Source organism: Sceloporus undulatus, chromosome 6, assembly GCF_019175285.1.
Source record: "Sceloporus undulatus isolate JIND9_A2432 ecotype Alabama chromosome 6, SceUnd_v1.1, whole genome shotgun sequence".
In the NCBI taxonomy this organism is placed as follows: Eukaryota; Metazoa; Chordata; class Lepidosauria; order Squamata; family Phrynosomatidae; genus Sceloporus; species Sceloporus undulatus.
Window position 1 is genome coordinate 139,397,374 of NC_056527.1, and position 21,152 is coordinate 139,418,525.

Sequence of the window (21,152 nt, forward strand, 5' to 3'; positions counted from 1 at the left end):
CAAACTATTGAAAATACAAAGCTTACAAATTGGGATGTGTTAACTGGCCTTCAGAAACCACTCTTATGACCCTGGCTGGAGAACTTCCTTGCATGGTGTAGTGCTTTGAATGTTAGACTACGATTCTGGAACCCATGATTTGATTCCTAGCTCAACCATAAAGCCCACTGGGTGACCATGAGCAAGTCCTATGCTCTTTGCTTCAGGGGAAGGCAATGGCAAACCTCCTCTGAACAAATCTCACCAAGAAAATGCCAGGATAGGTACACCTTGGGGTCTCTATAAGTCAGAAATGACTTGAAGACACACAACAAGAACAGTAGTCACCATCCCAGAAACATCAGACAAAACACAACTATGGTAAGTGTAGCATGCAGAACTACTGTACCAATTCTACTTGCCATGGAAATTCACACTCCTGTGGCTACCTTTCCAGTCCCCATGTTATTTCATACATCTCTCGGCAGCGTTGCCATCTTCCAGCCCCTCAAATCCAAGCATTTAAATTCCACATTATGCTAATTATTATAATTATAAAAATAATGCAAATTCATATAGTTATGTGTGTTATTATTTTGCAATCTAATTATGCAAATTTAATACATTAATCATTGTATTTATTTCTACCACTATATTCAGCCTCGATGCCATTTTTACAGTAACTACTCTTCTGCTAGCATAATAGAGTGGTGTTTATATTTGGGACTTGGAACAGAGAAACACCAGCTCATATCCTTGTTTGGTAATGCAAGTTGCCTTGAGACTTAGAACTATTACTGCTTCTTAGAGAATCTACCTTATTGTTGTGGGGATTACTTGTGGGAGAGGAATCATGTAAATAGATCATGCATACTCCTGATAAGCGACAAAAACGCCCTTTTTGTCTTGCACAGGGACATTGAATGTTGCAGTTTTGTCATGACATCACAAGGTTTTCTTTTTGTTTTGGCCATCATAGAATCATAGAGTTGGAAGACACCTCAAGGCCATCCAGTCCAACCCTCTGCCATGCAAGAACTCTCAATCAAAGCATACCCAACAGATGGCCATCCAGCCTCTGTTTAAAGACTTCCAAGGAAGGAGACTCCACCATCAGTTTTCTTACTGATGGCAAAAGGTATAGATTCATGAAAATATCACATGAAGCCCCTGAAAGTGGCTGTCATTTGATCCTCAGGGGAAAATGCTAAGGAAAGTAATGAGAAGCTTGTAAAGCACACCTCCTTCCTTTGCACTGTGCCTCATCTTGTACCTATTTCTCTTGTCCTGTGCATCTTCCCACTATACTTCTTCTCCTTCTATCTTGCCTCACATTGTGCTTTCACAATACCTCTTTCCCTTACTTCATGTCTTCACTTTTCTCCTTGTCTCACCTTGCACCTTCACCATATTTCCCTCCCTTGCTTTTTGCACTCAACTAGCTTGCCTCTCCAACCTATTCTTTCCTCTTTCCACTGACATTGTGGGTCTGGACAGTTCCATGGTCAGGATACTCCAGGCTGCCCTGTGCCAGTGTGCACAGGACCTAAATCATAAGAAAACCAGAGGTTATTGAAATGAAAACTCAGCATGAGATGCATTTTGGAAGAGATATTTCACTTGATGGTTCAAAATATTATGTATGTTAAGCTTAACCTAACCTGGTGGTTTAATTTCACAGGTTAATATTTCTAGTTTTGAATAATAATAAGCTTGCTAAAAGAACTGTTATTCTTTTTTTGTGCTCATTCTTTCCATGTTATTTTGGCCTCTGGTACCAAACGTTCCATCAGAAATAATGCCAAAGACCACATTGGCTTCATTAACTGGGGTTTACTATCTCTGTGTTAGGTGTGAAACTTCCCTCATTGTCTTAAAGGGGAGGCAGTTCCATTTCTTCAAATGTTCTGGGCAGAGGAGGCTGTACATTTTGTCCTTTAACTCCACTTATACAAGGAGATAGAAACTTGCCTTTAAAAAAAGGAAACGAAAGGAAAGGTTAGGTTGAAAGCTGGGGATTGGAAGTTTGGAAATCCTATCTCTCTCCAGGACATGGGACTATAAAATCCCATGGTTTCCCCAGACTTAGGGACTAAAAAGACTGGCCTTTAACGCCGGCCTCAAGGCAAAGTGGGGGCATGACATCCGCATGCACCGGCATCATGCCATGCACCTGACTGCACAGCAGGGGGCGTCATGGTACTCTTTTGGCACAGTGTTTAGAATGCTGCACCAAATGAGTGCCGAAAAGCCATGTCAGCAAGAGCACCTTTTTGCCAGTGCTGCGGCCCTGATCCGGTGCTGAAAGGGGCCATTTGTTGAGCCCCTTACCCCCCAGAAAATGCACCAGGCAGAAGTCATGAATGAGACAACTCATCATAAATTATGCGCTGAACTTACGTAGTGAGTTATATCAATCCATATCCTTGGCAGAAAACTTGCTATGGGTCACTTTAATGAATGTGAGATACAAATCAGTTCACCACAATCTTCCAGAGAAAAGATCTCTGTCAACAAAACCTATGCTATTGCTTTTTCTTGTGTGTGTGTGTGTGTGAAGGGGCGTATTTCTTTTCTTCGTGTGTGGGACAAAATCTCCACACATTTGGATGATGGAAATGGGGCAGCACAGCATAGCCAGTATAGGGGTAAAACTGTTGTTCTCACTGGATGTGATGTAGTTTATGACCTTTGTGCCTTCTGTGAAGCTCACCCTTCATAGCTAGAGGGAATGCCATGACCACCTACTGATCAAAAATCTATGACCTAAAATCAAGGACAAGATCAGACAAGGAGGTCAACTGTCCCTTCCAGCACTGCCATCTAAGCAACTATAAACTGTGAGAAAAGTGCCTGTAAAATAAAATAAAATAAAATCCCACTTGTAACCTTTATATCTCTATTTCCCAGACCTCATTACGTGCAGCTCTGCTTCTTACATTCACTGCCCCTCTTGAAGGACACATTGCTGCTTGACTCTGTGGAATAAAGGCATCATTGTTTTGTGGATTTTGGATGTTATTGCACTTTGTTGTAAGGTCAACATGACTACCCCTTAATATATGCATTGCTGCCCTGTTAACCATTTCCCTGCAGCCATTTCTGTGTGAAAATGAGGCTGTACAGACGGGTGGCTAAAAGCTGCCCATCTTTTCCCCGGGTGGTGCCACAGCAGCCGCACACTCTAGGCAGCTTCTTTGAAGGGGCATCATAAGTGCACTCATGCGCCATGATGACGCCCCTTCCAGCCAGCACTGTTTGGGCACTCTGACGCCCATGCGTCATCATGGCATGCCCTGTATGCAATCCCCCATATGCAAGCAACATGTGCCTACCCATTGTCAATTGTGTAGCACAGTAGTCCACCCTGCTTCACATTCATGGTTTCCATGCTTTCAGTTACCTGCAGTCTAAAAATATATTGGGAGATTGAAGTTGTCATGTGCAGTGACAGACTTTCCTAGACTGCTGCTTAACAAAAAGCCTCTTGTGACCATATTAGATTTGGCAATCACCACTACCAAGAAAATGGAAATGTTTGTGGGAATTTCTCAGTCTTCTGGTGGGATTCTATGGTATCCTGGGGCAGAAGACCTCCTGTCCTCTGCTTGTTGTACAAGCATATGTTAAGGAAGTGCCAGGAGGAAAGTTAGGAGTGGATCAGTTCCCTCTGCCTTTACACAGCAGCAGGTAAAGGGGGGGGGGGGGGCTCTTCCCAGGTATGGGAAGCATTGTTTCCAAGCCCCCTTTAACTCTGTAGTAGTGGTTATGTTTACATAGTCAAGCCTAATCCAAAAATATAGGGTTTAGTATTATCAATGGTTTCAGGCATCCATGGGAGGGTCCTGGAACATAACCCCCATGGGTAAGAGGTGACTACTGAAATACATATTCAATGCATAACAACTCCCAGACTTGTTTTTGCAATCCCAGGAAAGTTCCCAATACGAGATATTGATGAGTTGATATATATATATATATATGTCCCTGGGACTTATGATTTTACTGTGTTATGCCATACAGACATTATGTGACTGGTGGAGAGTAGGGGAAAGAGAATCAGTCATACATCTGGTCATGCCCCATGAGTAGTGGATGTGGATGATGGGACCATTCTGTCTTTGGCTACAGAGACACAGCCAAACGCTTCCCTGATCTCACATATTCTCTATCAGTCATAGACTAGTCCTTCATGAGGCCTATCACATCAAAACCCCTAGCTTCTGGGGTAGCTCTGTAATGACAAAAACACAAAAAGACACAAGCAGGTAGAATGTAGTTATACCTTGCACTTAGGTACACCACTAATAGAATGCTGGCTGTAATTATACCTCTCATTGGACTATGGTCTACTGGTAAAAATAGCAGAACTGTTTAAATCTGCTGGTTCCTTATATGAAGGAAAACTGTGAAATCCTTTAGAAAGTATTTATTTATCTGAAACCTGGAGGTGTGGCTTCTCCATCTCTAAAGAAGTGTTTCCTAGACAGCAAGCTGGGATATGAGTAGACATTGTCTGTTCAGGGTTAGAAAACTCAATGTGACCATGATATTGAAACCCATGGTGATGGGAAATTAAATATCAAACTCAGGGCTGAGATAATAGCTCATGAAGCTAGAAGGTCAGTCCAAAGAGAGCAGAATTAGAAAGAAATCAGGCACAGCAAAGGGAAAGGATTCAAGAAAATGATGCAGGAGGGACAAGATGTCCAGAATCTATCAAGAACAAATAGGTAAAACAGGGACAGAGTTAGAGGAAAAAATGGCTGCATTACAGATTCACAGTTTCTAAGTTCAATAAAATGTATTTTTTTTCACTTATAGTAAACTTTGAAGTTTGGTGGCGACCAAAAATTACACACCAATAAAATACAGACAGACTTTGATTTGCTGAATATTGAAGCCCATCTTAACTCACCATCATACTTATTTATAATAAGCGCCATAAGATTTGAGGATTTCAGTTTTTCCCCTTGTCATGTTGCATTAAAACAACAATATTAATTCAATTCTCACCGACAATTAAATTAAATGATATTTTGTGAAAGGACTAGGACTCACTGCCCAAATCTGTGTACAGTATGAAGAAGTTAATGGTGTTGAAGCAGAAGAAGTGATGGTCTTCCACTGGTTTCTCAAACCGGAGCTCTCCTGTATCAAAATTTGACATTTTATGGAAGGCTGATGTTGGTAAATTAGCTATAGATACAAATCCCTCTCCCCAACCACCTTAATAATCAGATATTTCAATCAGGCTGAAGAGCAATGCAGATTATTATTATTATTATTATTATTATTATTATTATTAAATTTCAAGTTAGAGACAACCTCCAGTATTTATCTGCAGAAAAACCAAGAGCAAAGGAGGGATCCAATTGCTGGGCTATTCCAAAGCTCCATTAACAAGATGCATTTCTCTTGGTCCAATGACACATATGTAAACAAGAGAACAAAACTGATGTAAGTTGGTTTCCCGCATAGCTAGAGGGTGGAAAAAGGTTTTCTTCCTCTCTTTTTTCTTCTTACAGAAAAAAGTATAGGAGCAGGAATTATTTTGGAAATATGCATTTATGTCAGCAGAATTGCATCTTTGGGAATAAGAACTGGACAGTTCCATAACATACATCTCCTGTAAAGGGCTGTTGTTGCAATATTACATAGGGAAGCCAGCAAAGTGGATGATGGGGACCAATGTGCATTGGGATCAATGTACATCGACAGTCATGTGCACATCGGCCTCATTCTGCACTGGGATCCTAAATAGAGAGTGCTGATCTGCATTGGGACACACTTGCTGGTGTCCCTTATTCATCTTTGCAACTCACTAACAGATTTCCTTATCCCCTCTGCAACATAGCTAAGTTTACATAAAATTGTATAATATACATTGTGATAAAGGATTCTGGCCATTATTATTACTTAAAACTTCTTTTATTTCATGTTTGTGTCCTTGTCGTGTTCCTACCGGAAGCCGTGTAGAGTAAGGAAAATGAAGGATGTGTATTGATTTCAAACACCAGTATTTTTCCCCCTTGTATAAATCCAAATCTGTAAAGAGACACTACAGAAGTATTATTATTTTTCTTTTCTTTTTCTCTTCTTTTTTATAAACATCTTCAACATGTAAATAACCCACGGGAAGGCCAAGGGCAAAAGAAAAAAAGAGTCAGGAATTAATTACACAATTACCAATAAAACTCTACCCTTTTTGTCTGAAAAGACCAATACACAGCTAACTCCATATACAGCATGCATTAATGTCAGAAGAAGGACCCGGCTGAGAAATAATATGCTAGAATGCTAACAAATAATAATATTATATACATATACATATATATGTATGTATATTTGTGTGTGTGTATATATACTGTGTATATATATGTATATATATATATATATATCATAAAAAAGAATAAGCATATCCATCTAACTCAACGGTGAGCATCAACCTTTGTACTTCCAAACAGTATGAAAACAGCGGAATCCTTTCTTGCGTTTAACACCAGAACAACAAATGGAAACTTGATAGTGCTGGTGGAATCGTTGCTTGTTCATCTTCACATTCTCTTTCTTTGTCTGGACATTTTTCAACTCTCATCTAAAACAGATCACACAAACAACTGGAGATATTGACTGTTCACCTCCAAGTTAAGAATCCCGCTATTCAATTTGTTTTTTTTAATACTTAATAAACTTCTTTCTCTCCCCCCTCCCCATTTTTTGTTTTTTTGTCGTTTTTGTATTTTTTTTATGAACTAACAGTTCTAGGCTCATATCAGAAAATATAATTAATAAAATTAATAATGAATCAGAATCCCTTATTATCCACGATATCCATGTAGTACAATGAATTCATGTCTGAACAATCAGGCGTTGTTGTTGTTGTTTTTCCTTCCCCTTTGCTGTAGCTTGTGGTTGGATTTTGCCAGCATGGTTGTTGTCTGTAGTTGATGTGTTGTATTTTGTGATTAAAGAGATAACTGTGCAGTCTGTGAAGAGGAGGGGAACTGGAGGAGGAAAGCCATGACGTGTTGTGTGCAACGCGGACAATATTGTAATCCTCCTTGTAGGAGATCTGGACAGATTCACAGAGAAAGAAAGTCAGGAAAGACAGAGGGAGGAAAGGAAGGGAAATGGGAAGGAAGGAAGGAAGGAAGGAAGGAAGGAAGGAAGGGCTCAGCTATTTTGCCAAGGTTTAATGGGAAAAAATGGGGAACAATGGACACTCAGCCAAATGAACTGGTAGGTCCCCAACAGCTGTATACTTGTCCATGTGAGGAAAACGGGGAAAATAGAAATAAAACAGCACTCAGTTGTGTTGATACATCAGCAGAACAATATGGACTCTTCTTGTGTGTGTGTTTTTTTCAAACTCCCTTTCTTTCTCCCCAATATTTCCTCATAATATACTCTCTTTACTGTTCTGATTATTTTTAATTATTTTTTTTAATATTCTTCTTTACTTTGTCTTCTTTACTTTTTCCTTCTTCTTTTCATTACCACAGTTGACAGGGTCAAAACTGGAGCAGCAGGTGCAAGAGAAGGAAGGGAAGCAGCCAGACACAGACAGCTCTTCTTGACCCACCACTGTTCCCATCATGCACTGCTCCGGGCCCTGCAGAAAAAAAGGATGCACCATGTTAGCACTTGAATTTATAAATAACTGACATAATAATAATAATAATAATAATAATAATAATAATAATAATAATAATGGCCCTAACCAAGTGTGTGAAAACTATTGCAAGCTCCATGGTTGACTCCAATCTCAACCATACCCAACCATCCATAGCCCCAGAGCCAAGACAAAACTGAATTTCATTTCCCTTCTTCACAGTCCCCAAGTAGAACTGCTATAGAACTGCCAGAAAATATTCAATATATACACAACCAATCAATCTGAGTGCCCCACCTTTTAAATAAGTAGGCAGAAATACTGAAGGATGAGGACAGAGTTTGGAGCCATGGACATCCAAAGTGTTTCTGGCTGGAAAACTAACAGCCAAACAAATGCAGAACTATAGACAGAGAAGCTGGAAATCAGTTAGCCCACGAAACCATCCTGGTGCTCCTTTTCTTGAAATCAGTGCAAGAATACTGTCCAAGAAGCCTCTGTTCTGTTCAGTGTAACTCAACTGTAGTAGACATATTGCTAATATTCACATGTTGTCATGTGCTACAAGTCTATTTACACCCCTTCACAGCTTGTGATGAATAGGCATTGCTCAGTACAAGGACATCCACAGACATTTAAAGAAGAAGAGTCTATTTGGGAGGTAACAGAGCAAAACATTCCTCCATGGTACTTCTTCGTAGGTCTCATGAGGTCTGGGAGGAGAAGGTATGCAGCAGGTTATGAAATAGCAGATGGGCAATCATCAGCCAGTTTGATATGGGGTGAAGCTATCCATTGCATAGAGAGTTATTGCACTTCAGCTTGTACAACATTTGCAAAAGAAGTTATACTTACGTAAGTACTGGTTTTGCCAATATAAATCAGCAAAGGAGTTCAGCCAATAGCTATGCAAATGTGTAATTCACAGTCATTAAAATTCCATTTAAAGCCTTCACTACACAATTCAGCAAACATGTCCGGATCCTAAGTCTTGCTCAGAAGTGTGGTTTAGTGTGAATATAGTGCAGGGCTTTCTTGTTTAAATGGCCAGATATAGAGCTCCATTGACAAAAAGCATATCTGGCTGCCTCCATTCTGTACTCCTTTGGTAATTCCCTCCCTGTTGGCCTTGTTCTATTCCTCACTCAAAAGCATGTTGATGCTATTTTTCAAAGGATGTCACTTTTAGTGATGATCTTCTTTGTTTTGTTTAGGGATGAAAAGTTTTTCTTTTAAAAAACAGAAAATGGCAAGAGAGAGAGAAATTTCTTATTATGGGAAACCCTGGTGTTGAGAATCTTGGACAGATGAGAATATTCACACTTGGGACTTATTCTGCACAAAATTCACATCTTTTGTGCAGAAAACCAGCATTTTCTGCTAAGGAGACCACAATTTCTGCACAGAAAATAATACCTATGAGAAGAAATATTATTTTCTGCACGTAAATTGTTGTATCTTGTATAGAAAAATACGCTGTTTTTTATTTAAACACACACACACACACACACACACACACAGAGAGAGAGTGTCCTGAACTTAGAAAAGTTTTCAAATACTTTCTCACAGCTGGAAGAAGTTGGCTCAAATTACTTGTTGTTTCTTCTGAGAATGAAATTAGAGAAGAAGTAAACCCCTGTTGTTGATCTTTATACTACTTCAGGACTTATACATTTTAAATATTAAACAGATATAAATATTTGCACACTCACTAGAATGCTGTGATTGGCTCCATCTTTGTCTCAGGACATAAGAAGACATGTGCAGAATCATACGAAAAGCCTGTCTAGTCTAGTATTCTGTGTCTCACAATGAGTAACCTCAGGCCCCACAAGCATTACTGAAAGCTGGCCTCCAGAGACTAGGACCCAGAGCAATGGATGCAAGCTCCAGGAAAAGAGATTCCACTTCAACATTAGGAGGACCTTCCTGACAGTAAGGGCTATTCGACTGTGGAACACACTCCCTTGGAGTGTAGTGGAGTCTTCTTCCATGGAGGTTTTTAAACAGAGGCTGGATGGCCATCTGTCAGGGATGCTTTGATTTGATTTTCCTGCATGGCAGGGGGTTGGACTGGATGGCCCTTGAGGTCTCTTCCAACTCTATGATTGTATGAGTCTATGATTAAAAATATGGGAGTGGGCATATTTTCTCTCTGTTAAGTTGGTTGCTGCTATACTGCGGACCAGAAAGCCTGGAAATTTGAAGCCACCTGAATCATGAAAACAAGTTCATCCTAAATATTGGAAGGAACAAAGCAGAGAGTTCCATGGAAGAAGATAATGGAACACTTGCAGCCCGAAGTGCTGTCAACAGCAGTAGTCAACAAAGCAACCAGAATGACCCTGCCTGGCTTCTCTCCAATATTAATTTATTTGAGATCATTTAGGAAACAAGTAATGTTCCAAAGTGACCACCAATCAGGCCCAGTGAGTATCCCAACAGGAAGGCTATTAAGCACCAATTATCCATTGAGAGCGCACAAGAACAAACACATCCAAAATAATATGAGAATGGTTGGCCTTAGATGCCTTGCTGAGTTGTCCACCCGGGTTCCAGGTTTGGACCACTAAGGCATGCCAAGAGTTGCTATTGGCAGTTGTCCTACACTAGTGGAATTCTTTTCCCACAAATTTATGGGAGAGGACCCATCGGTACAACTATAAGGTTGGTTTATTTATAGTCTTAAGGGCTAAATTGAGCAGGTGATGAGAAATGCTTGTATGCTTTGAATTTTGTTTTTAAATTACTGAGCTCACCAACCTATGTTTTCCTTTTTGTTGAACACTATTCCTGCCCATGCTAAAATAGTAGTAGTACTAAGTGTTCTTATACAGTATCCACTGGGGTTTGGTTCCAGGACCCCCTGTGGATACCAATATCCATGGATACACAAGTACTATTAAATACAATAGCACTGTAAAAAGGTACATTTTATAAAATGGCAAAATCAAGATTTACTTCTTGGACTATATATATATATATATATATATATATATATATATATATATATTCAAGTCATGGATGATTGGATCCATGCATAAATAATCCATGGATATGAAGGTCTGACTGTAATTTGAATTTTATATTCAAAAAATTGAGCTCATTGGCGGACTTTTTTTTAAGTTTCTCCCAAACTAAAACGTATATAAAACTGCACACATATGTGGGAATAGGGTTGCAACATATAATTCATCAAGCAAGTTAATTTTAAAACAAAAACAGCAAAATGATCTTTTAAAAAAGTATTTCCAATTAATTTCCAGAGAGAACATTTCTTTCTAATTCTCTGCTTTATTTATTTCAGCTTCATTTACATTACTGCTAGATATATTTTAAGGCATGTGGGTGGATCTTCTTTCCTCTCATTGGCGCAGTACATACCACCATAAAGTGGTGTATCAGCACCAATTCTAGGGTTAGGGACCATGCGGCAACTAACCCTAGAACGTACGGGCGGCATAACAATGGTGGCACCCTGTGTACATAGGTGCCGCCATTGTTATATAAGCGCCGCGTAGTATCCGCATGTTGCCATGTGGCACTTACATTACGAGTGTGCCAGTGGCACACTTGTTACGCTGCCCCTGTGTCTTAAAAAGAACCCGCTTTTCCCACATTCTTTTTCCTTGGGAGGGAAGCCACATGGTTTGGCACCTGCAGCTTCCCTCCAGAAGAAAATAGGATGCCGGTAGGCCACCCTTTTCAGGCGGTCTGTCCAAGGCCATAATCTGACACCATTTCAGATTATCTAGTGACCTGTAAATGCAGTTATGGGAGGCAGGTTTGTCTATCCCTAGCAACATATAAGTAGAATTCAAAGACACATCAGTATGGAAAATCAGTATGCAAAGGGATTTTGTAGCACCTTTGAGACTAACTGAAAGAAAGACGCTGGTAGCATGTGATTTTGTAGACTTGAGTCAGATGTATGGGAAGGTATGCATGCAAATACATTACTTCTTATGTACATTTTTTTATTAAAGAAAGAAGTACGCTAAAGCATACCCGCCAACATTTCATGCGTCAAAATTGGATACATGTGGCCAAGCAAAATCAGAGTGTGTGGTTAAAAAGTTATTAATGAGGAAGAACACACAAGCCAGGAGAGGTTTTAACCATTTGCTTTTGTCAGAGCCTTAAGGGAAGGTCAAGATTCCACTACTTCTATTCTTTTCCCACTGCTGAGTTATATGAGTGCAAACTACTTTTGTACTCTGAACTCAGTTTGCAGCAACTGAGGTAAGCAGAGGATAAATGAGGAAAGTGTGATGGAGAGAGAGAGAAACTGGGACATTTTCAAAGCAACAGAGAAAAGTGGGACGACAGAGGGATGGCCACTGGCATGGTCCCTGCCAAATTGGGACAGTTGAAGGGTATGTAAAAGTGATGCTCGTTGTAAACGAAATTGTAAAATATGAAATCAGAATAAAAACAAACATGAATGAGGCCATTACAAATGCATAAGTGATAATAAACACTTCAGTTAAAGAGATGTGCATTTTAAAAGTTTTGCAATTTATTGCCATACGCTTTAAAAGCTGCCCCCTGAATGAATGAAGGAATACATCTGGAAAACCTTGTGTGAAGTATGGAGAGACAATGTAATGGTTCGGCCCCAGCCATTCCCAAAAGAAACAAAGTATGATTCAATATTGTAGTCACAGAATAATGAAAATGTATATGTGAGGCAGCTTCTGAATAAAGGTAGACTGCAAAAAAAAAATAATATGTTCACATTTCACACTTCATAGATAAGTCAAATAAATAGTGTTAAAAGGAGTTTTGGGAAATGCCAAAGCAAGAGGGGTGGAGGCACACAGCTGATGAAAGCAGAAGCCTTGCAGAGATTTCTACTGTATGTTAAGCTGCAAGACATGAGGACTAGCCACATTACTCTGTAATAAAGCTAGCTGGCTACTTTCAATGAAAGCAGGTTGTGGGAGGTTTTCGGGGAATTTAGCCAAGAGGAGGTAAGGGATTTCACAAGAAAGCTGGCAGGGGATCACTGCTATCAGTGAAGGACCAATCCCTTGAGGTTAGCTTAGCTGCAAGGGAAAGATGCAGAGGGGTAGATGGGGATTGGCATTCATAATTTGGGGGAGCTTTAGTAGGGTTTTACTGACCTTTCCAGGGTGTCTGGACAGCAGTTGTCTCTGCTATAAAATTAAAGAACAAGTTATCAATCAGGGAAAAAAAGACACAGAGAGAGAGACAGAGAAAGCACTCTCTGCATTCTGACTTGCTCTGAGATGCTTCATCCAGTCTTTGTAGCAATTCTTGCACAAACCTCTGCTAGTCATCTCTAGCAATTGCTTCCAAATAGTGTTCTTATAGTTCTCCAGGCCCAGACATCTTAAATGGGGTCAATATAATATGGCCAACTGCAGGTCCTACATACGATGAAGGCATCAGTTTCCATCTGATTATAGAAGCTAAACAAGGTCAGTCCTGGTTCATACTTGGATGAAGACCACCAAGGAACACCAGGTGTTGTAGGCTGTATTGAAATGAAGGCAACAGTAAACCATCTCTGGGTATTCCTTGCCTCAGAAAACTCTGCAAAATTCATGGGGCCACCATAAGTAGACAGATGACATAAAGGCCCATGTATGGATATGTGCCTTCAAGTCACCTGTCGACTTATGGTAACCCCATGAATTTCATTTGGTTTCTAGGCAAGGAGGAAAAACGCATAAGTACTTTTGCCAGTTTCTTCCTCTGAAATATAGCCTACAGTATCTGGTATTTATTGGTGGACTCTCATCCAAGTATTAATTGAAGCTGATTCTGCTTAGCTTACAAGATCAGACAGGACTTGATGCTAATAGAGTGTGTAGGCATATACATACAAGTGGTCAATTATTTATAACTGGCTTTGATGTGAGATATATATATATATATATATATATATATATATATATATTTGTTTTAATTTATAAGCTGTTTTGGGTGCCAAAGGTAAGATATCAATTAATGATTAAGAAAGAAAGAAAGAAAGATGAATGGATGGATGTTGTTTATGAACTTGGCCTATAATAAAACTACTACCATCATCAACAACAACATTTTAATTTATGTTTAACTTAACATCCATTTGAATCTGTGATCTTAGTGGTAGTGTAATGGCTGGTGCAAAGATTAGCAACTCATGACTAATCTTTTAGTAGAAAGATGCTTTTATCAATATGCTGCAAACAACAGCCATTTCACATATCATAGAGCTAGGATCAAGGTTCAGTCACAGGCTGCCTAACACATATACCAACTGCATACGTATTTGTTCTGTGTAAAAATCTCAGGTCAACGCAGATCTTCTTAAAGTCAGCGGAACAGGTTAGTTGTGATTTGTGTTCCATGTATTTTAACAATAACAACAAAAAACAACTTTCTTGGCTTCTTCCAACCCATCCCACTTTCTGCATAAATATTCAACTTATTATAGACAGGCCATTCCATGTGTACATTGCTGGATAGCGGTGGGGCTGTGGACACCCTCCAGATTTTTTGCACCATACCAAGTTGGAGAATGGTGGCATATCAGGCAGGGGAAGGGACTTCCTTGTCCCGTCCTTTTCCTGTCTTTTCTGCATGATCATGGGAAGGACTTTCAGATGACATCGATCTGATCCTGCCATTGTGCCAGCAGTGAAGTGGAATTACCCCATGCTTATCCTTCATTTTGCATTAACGGAAGAACCCATTAATGCAATTCCACTTCACTGACAGGTTTATGACAGGACCAGTGCAAGATGTGAGAATGTATTTCACATGATCATTGTCATGGACAGGATAAGGACGGGCTTTGCTCCTGTCTTCTGTCTGATGATCTCTTCAATCTTGCAGCCACTCTTATGGACAGTTTTTAACTGAGATTTTGTCCCCAAAGAAAGGTTCCTTCTTAAAATTCAGCCAACAGATTATTGCCGTCTATTTTATTTTTCTTATTTTAATTGTCCAACCATTTCATGAACACAAACTTTAGTTTTATCAGCTGTGGAAATTTGTACAATTTGCTTCCTTCTTGCCTTCATCTGAATAATTTCTACTCTTGTATTGGACCCCATTTCAGTCTTTTCCATGCATCATTGCACTTATTGGGTGAAATTTTATCTGTTGCTGCATTTTAAATATGCCCTGACTGCTTAGTGTTTATTTTGTCCTACCATGGGGATTTGACATAAACAAATTGAATGTAGCTGAAATAAATGGATGTATACAACTAGTGAGAGAAGGGGTTGAATTTACTCTCCCTGCTCTCCTCACATAAATTTGACATTTCCACTCATAAATCTAATGAATTCTGTTCATTTGAGGAGTCACAGGTTGTGTGTCAGCTTTACTTTCTCTCACATTCAGTGTTTCAAAAACTTTAATTCTTTCCATCTCAAATAGCTTATTTTCAAAATACAGTCCTTCCTTTCCCTTACGTGGGGGATCTGTTCCACCTCCCACCCCCTGTGTAAGGGGGAAATCATGTATGCTCGCACTCCATTGAAAATAATGGGGTGCGTGCATGTGGCACGGTATGGCACGCATGCCATGGGGATGTGTGCCATTCACAACATTGTACCACAGCTTCTGCCTATGCTGAAAGTCATGAAAGAGAAGCCCGTGTATGGTGTGGGCTCACTGTATTAGCAAATTATGCAAAAACAAATGGAAATAAAAACATGAGAAATATCTTTGGGTGAGGGGAAGAGGTGGTACTAATGTCAGCACAAATGTGGTTGAATGTACAAAGACTGAAAACCAGATTGTGATGATTTAAGTACAGTCCAATCTCTCTATCTGCAGGGTTGGTAACTGTGGTTTCACTTACCTATGTCCAAAAAAGGTCTCTCTAGACATCTTGAGATCCTCCAGAAGGACTCTATTCCACCAGAAGTTGACCAAAGTGTCATGCTGGAGGACTCCCTGATTCCTATAGAGGTGGCCTCTTTGGGCATCTGGAGGTCCTCCAGTGGGAGTCTATGGTCAACCTCTGGAAGAAATATAATGTTTACCATTATCCATGCTTTTTCTATACACTGTATAGCTAGAAATATATCCTCTTCAAATATGGGGGTCAAAATGCTCTTGTTTCTTCCATATGTATACCTATAGTTGCAAATATTGGGAAGACCTGATTTTAAAATAATTTAAATAGAACATTCCCCCATCGCTATCACATAGATGTCTAGTTTTAGAAGCATCTTCAACACGCTTCTTACATGTGCTGAAGATACTGCCTCTTTGAAGGTGGCAGCCTTTGTGGAATATCCTCCTTCACAGGCTTATCTGGCTTCCATCTGATGGTCTTTTTTTATGCTGGGAGAGAACCATTTTATTTTTACAAAGCTTTTAAACTTAATATTTCCTTACAAAATTGGCTACATTTATTCACTGATGTTGATGAGATTGGGATGTGTTGTAGTAGTAGTTGTTGATGGTAGTAGCATTGTCTTCTTCTATGTTTTATATTTACTCTGTGTTGTCAAAATTGATGCTGAATAGTTCCCTTCATATTTGAATGACAAAGAAGTTGGACTAGTAGCAATTGCTATCCTAAAAGTTGTCAGTTCCAAGCAAAACACACAAATCCTTCCAAATCTGTGCAAAAAAAAAAATAAAAAATAAAAAAAATAAAAAAATGGTTTGCCAATCAGTCCCAAACTTGGACAAAAGTGTTCAGCAAGTCCCTTTAAGTATAAATATTGTTTGATCATAATCGGTTGATAAATGTGCATTTTATAGGCAACAGAAGGAATTAAGTAGGGAGGGAGAGTAAGGAAAGGAACGGAAAGTGTTTATGAAATACTCAAAATGTTGGTCAGTTTGGTTCCAAAAACTTACTTTGGTCTTTGTTTTGGTCCTATTATATAAACAAAGTTTTTTGCAGTTGTGATCAAGGAAATGGATTTGTAAGGCACAACAGATTAAAAAATCCCACAACCAACCCAAAACACACACACACACCCCTTTTAAATTATGGTATCAATTGTATATAATTACTTAATGTTATTATTCTGTGAACAATCAATCAATCAATCAATTTATTGATTAGCCCGTAGGCCATCTCAAAATAACACAAAAGTGGGCAAAACACACCATAAAATTCTATAGATGTTCTATAAAAATTAGAAAAAGCTAAACTATAATAAATCTAAAATATGAATAAAATACTGTATAGATACCATGTTATTATTATTATTATTAACTACTGAGATAACATTCTTTTGGGAAGCTTTTAAATTATATGTTATAAGCAAACAAACATCTTAGAAAGGAGCTCTCTGAAATGGCACACAAAGTAATTCACGATCTTCTGCAGAAACAGTGACATTTTCAAAATTACAGTACAGCATGCATGTGTGTGTGTGTGTGTGTGTGTGTGAGAGAGAGAGAGAGAGAGAGATTTTGGGCACATGAAACTTAAAACAGCACAAGTAAACAGCCATTCCTATTCCAATCTAAATTACTCAATGTGAGTTCAGCTAGCAGCAGGGACTTTGCTGATGCAAAACCATAGACAAGTGCTCTTTGGTATTTCTTTGATTGCTGGTACATATAGTATGTTTACAGTGTAAGCAGTAGCAAAACAGTGCTGAAGATGTACATGTGTACGTATGTGTGTATGCGTGTGTGAGAGAGAGGAAGAACTGAAAGAAAAAGAGAGGAAGAGAAGGAGAAGAGGAAGAGAAGGCGGATAAAGATTTGGGGCTAAATCCAATTGTAAGTCTCAACTAAAGTAGACCCAGTGAATCAATGGCACTTGTTAATTCAACACTTATGGAAACTTTATTGATTGGAAGGCTATGCTCTGGTGGAGACTAAGTACAGGATTTGGCAGCATGTGTATGAATGCACATGTATGTCTCTTTCAGATTCAAAGCTCTCCCCCCAGAACTCCCCATAAGCCTTGAGGGGGGAAACACTTGCCTTTGATAACTACTAATTGTCCTTCTGTGATGTTAAGAGTTTACCACACTTCTGTGTTTGCTAATAAATTGGCTTGATGATTATTGTGAAGCTTGCAGACAGTAATCAGGAAACAATTTTTCTTGAGTGCTGATGCCTTCATTAAAATGGTTTTAATGTGGGGAAGATGAAAGACGAGAGATCTCCATAGGGAATAAGAGAGGCAGATCAACAGCCGGTGAGGCTGCTCTGGATGTTCAGAAGGAGGAGATACAGGAGCCCAGAGTCAAACTTCTGCTGGGATTCTTCATCACTTCCATGCAACATTTGTGTATACTAATGACTTCACATATTCTCTGTCGTGTTATTGCGCCTTTTATTTATTGTATTTGCTGCATTGCCCCAAGCAGAGCTGAGTTGGGCCTAGTAAACTGCAGTATATCTGCAAATCTTTCTTACTCTTAATGCTTTAATGATAACATATAGCAAAATGGCTCTTCTTTAGTCACTATACGGAAATGATGAATAGTCCGGTGGAGTGGGGTGGGGGAGACAAGAGTAGATTTATGTATAAAATATGTGTCAGTCCAGTTCTGATAGTGAAATCTCAGCTCAGAGGCAGCCTGTTCTTACTTGTATTAGATGTAGGTTGGCTGTAAGCCTCTGCTTTGCACCTGACTCTCACCAGAGAGATCTTTACGTTTCAACCCACCTCTATCCAGTCATCACCCCCAAAAGCAGAAAAGCTTGCAGTCTCCCCACCCCTGCTATACATACTGGAAGACTACAATTTATTGCAGTTGAACAGGATCTGGATAGAAACATTCAGGATCAGAAAACCATCAATGCCAAAATACTGTTCGACTTTAAAGAAAACTGGTTATACTACACTGGTTATATTAAACAGGTTATATTACACCTAACACTTTGGTATTTTTCAGAAGTACACAAACACAGCAGATAGTACAAAGCAACAACATCTTTTGTTGGGACCATGGACAACTGAAGAAAGATGCTTATGCTGATAATTTCTGTGACACATTTTCAGTGTGCTTTCATGCGCCACAGCCTCCTACCGATAGGGAAGGCAGAAAATGTATTTCTATATAGTGCTAACATTTACTGGTCTTCACAGTTCAGTATATATGTGCCTTAAAGCAAAGTATGGGGAGCTAGGAACATGCAAAACCAAAAAACATCAATGTTGTTCCACTGGAGAGAATCTGTACCTGCTGTAGAAATGTGGTTATTTAAGGTTATTCATTAAAAAAACAACAAAAATGTACAAGTATCTTGCCTTTAGTGGTAGCAGAAATATTCATATATCTATGAAAAAAAATCACAACTATATATGACATCTTAGCTTGACATGCTTGTTAAGATCAACAAAAGAAGTCATACTGAAAGAACTTAGATTTTTGGCAAGGAAGAACCATGTGTGAGACTAATGCCATAGGATGAATACACATAGTCTGGCATCTTGTTAGTGGCATACACATTTCTACGTTTCCCTTATGCTGTCCATGCCTTTTTTTGAGCACTGCAGAGGTTGGGATTTTCTTCCTCCTTCCGCAGCGTTTAAACCCAAAATATACTGCAGAAATAATCCAATTTGATACCGCTTTAACTGCCCTGGCTCAATGCTATGGAGTTCTGGGGAATTGCAGTTTTGTGAGACATTCAGACTTCTCTGTCAGAGAGCTCTGGTGCCACAATAAGCCACAATTCCTAGTATTCTCCAACACTGAGCCAGGACAATTAAAGCTGTCTCAAACTGGAATATTTCTGCAATGTGTTTTGGACCCACCTAACTGTAATGTACAGCCTCTAAGGCTCTCTGCTCCCACAACTATTCCATGCCTTCTGAAGAGTGGCCAGGATTGGAGAATGTCTCAGTATGTTCCTGTAGTTAGATGCAAAATAATTACAACAGCGCTGAAAACTCTGGAGAACTTCACAGTTTTTGTGCAAATATTTATTTGCTCAGAAATCAATGTTTTTGCACAACACCCTCCCCCCCCCTTTTTTTTTAACCACAAACAAGTTCTGCATAACCAATTTTTGCACAAATAAATCTGCTGGGGGGGGTTAAAAATGAAAGAATAAAATAAGTGCAGATCAACATGCCAAATTCTTCCTGCTTCTAGTGACTGATGAAACCAAGAACATGTGCACATGCATTTAATCATACTAACACATTAAATCACACTGAGGAAAAGAACCTTGAGGAGATATATTAAAGAATGTTTAAACAGTCTCCTATTGCACCCCAACATAGAATCATAGAATCATAGAGTTGGAAGAGACCGCAAGGGCCATCCAGTCCAACCCCCTGCCATGCAGGAAATCCAGATCAAAGCATCGTCGACAGATGGCCATCCAGCCTCTGTTTGAAGACCTCCAAGGAGGGAGACTCCACTACACTCCGAGGAAGTGTGTTCCACTGTGGAACAGCCCTTACTGTCAGGAAATTCCTCCCAATGTTGAGGTGGAATCTCTTTTCCTGCAGCTTGCATCCATTGTTCCGGGTCCTGTTCTCTGGAGCAGCAGAAAACAAGTTCGCTCCCTCCTCAATATGACATCCCTTCAAGTATTTAAATAGGGCTATCATATCACCTCTTAACCTTCTCTTCTCCAGGCTAAACATCCCCAGCTCCGTGAGTCGTTCCTCATAGGGCAAGGTTTCCAGACCTTTCACCATTTTAGTCACCCTCCTTTGGACACGCTCCAGTTTCTCAATGTCCTTTTTGAATTGTGGCGCCCAGAACTGGACACAATATTCCAGGTGGGGCCTGACCAGAGCAGAATATAGTGGCACTATTGCTTCCCTTGATCTAGATACGATACTTCTATTGATGCAGCCTAAAATCGCATTGGCCTTGTTAGCTGCCGCATCACACTGTTGACTCATGTTCAACTTGTGGTCTACTTGGACTCCTAGATCCCTTTCACATGTTGTCTCCTTAAGCCAGGTGTCTCCCATCCTATATCTGTGCATTTTATTTTTTCGCCCTAAGTGCAGTACCTTACATTCCTCCCTGTTGAAGTTCATTCTGTTAGCTCTGGCCCAGCTTTCTAGTCTATTCAGGTCATTTTGAATTTTGATCCTGTCCTCTGGAGTATTAGCTATTCCTCCTACTTTAGTGTCATCTGCAAATTTGATAAGTATTCCCCCAATTTTTTCCTCTAAGTCATTGATAAAGATGTTGAATAGCACTGGGCCCAGGACAGAGCCCTGTGGGACCCCACTGGTTACTTCTCTCCAGGATGAAAAGGTGCCATTGTTGAGCACCCTTTGGGTTCGGCCGGTCAACCAATTACAGATCCATGTAACAGTTCCTTTGTCTAGCCCACATTTTACAAGCTTGTTTGCAAGTATGTCATGGGGAACTTTGTCAAAGGCCTTACTGAAATCAAGATATACTATATCCACAGCATTCCCTTCATCTACCAAGCTGGTAATTTTATCAAAGAAAGAGATTAGATTTGTCTGGCATGACTTGTTTCTCTGAAACCCATGTTGACTTTTTGTGATTATGGCATTGGCTTCTAGATGTTCACAGACTCTATGTTTAATGATCTGCTCCAGAATCTTTCCTAGTACTGATGTCAGACTAACTGGACGATAATTGTTGGGATCCTCTTTTTTCCCCTTTTT

General features: G+C 39.6%; 1 protein-coding gene across 6 annotated transcripts in view; it reads right to left on the bottom strand.

Moving 5' to 3' along the window:
- Positions 1-3,973: 3,973 nt before the first annotated feature.
- Positions 3,974-21,152, bottom strand: part of NTM (neurotrimin) — a 1,011,020-nt gene continuing 993,841 nt past the window's right edge. For 2 of the 6 annotated variants that reach the window (XM_042475321.1, XM_042475315.1), the window contains 2 exons: positions 12,721-12,750; positions 3,974-7,594 (listed from right to left, as the gene is read on the bottom strand). In XM_042475321.1, coding sequence (XP_042331255.1) covers positions 7,494-7,594; positions 12,721-12,750 — 131 coding nt within the window. In that variant the 3' untranslated portion in view covers positions 3,974-7,493. Of the gene's footprint in view, positions 7,595-12,720; positions 12,754-21,152 lie in introns of all 6 variants that reach the window. The other 4 variants (XM_042475318.1, XM_042475320.1, XM_042475314.1 and 1 more) reach the window with 3 other exon arrangements.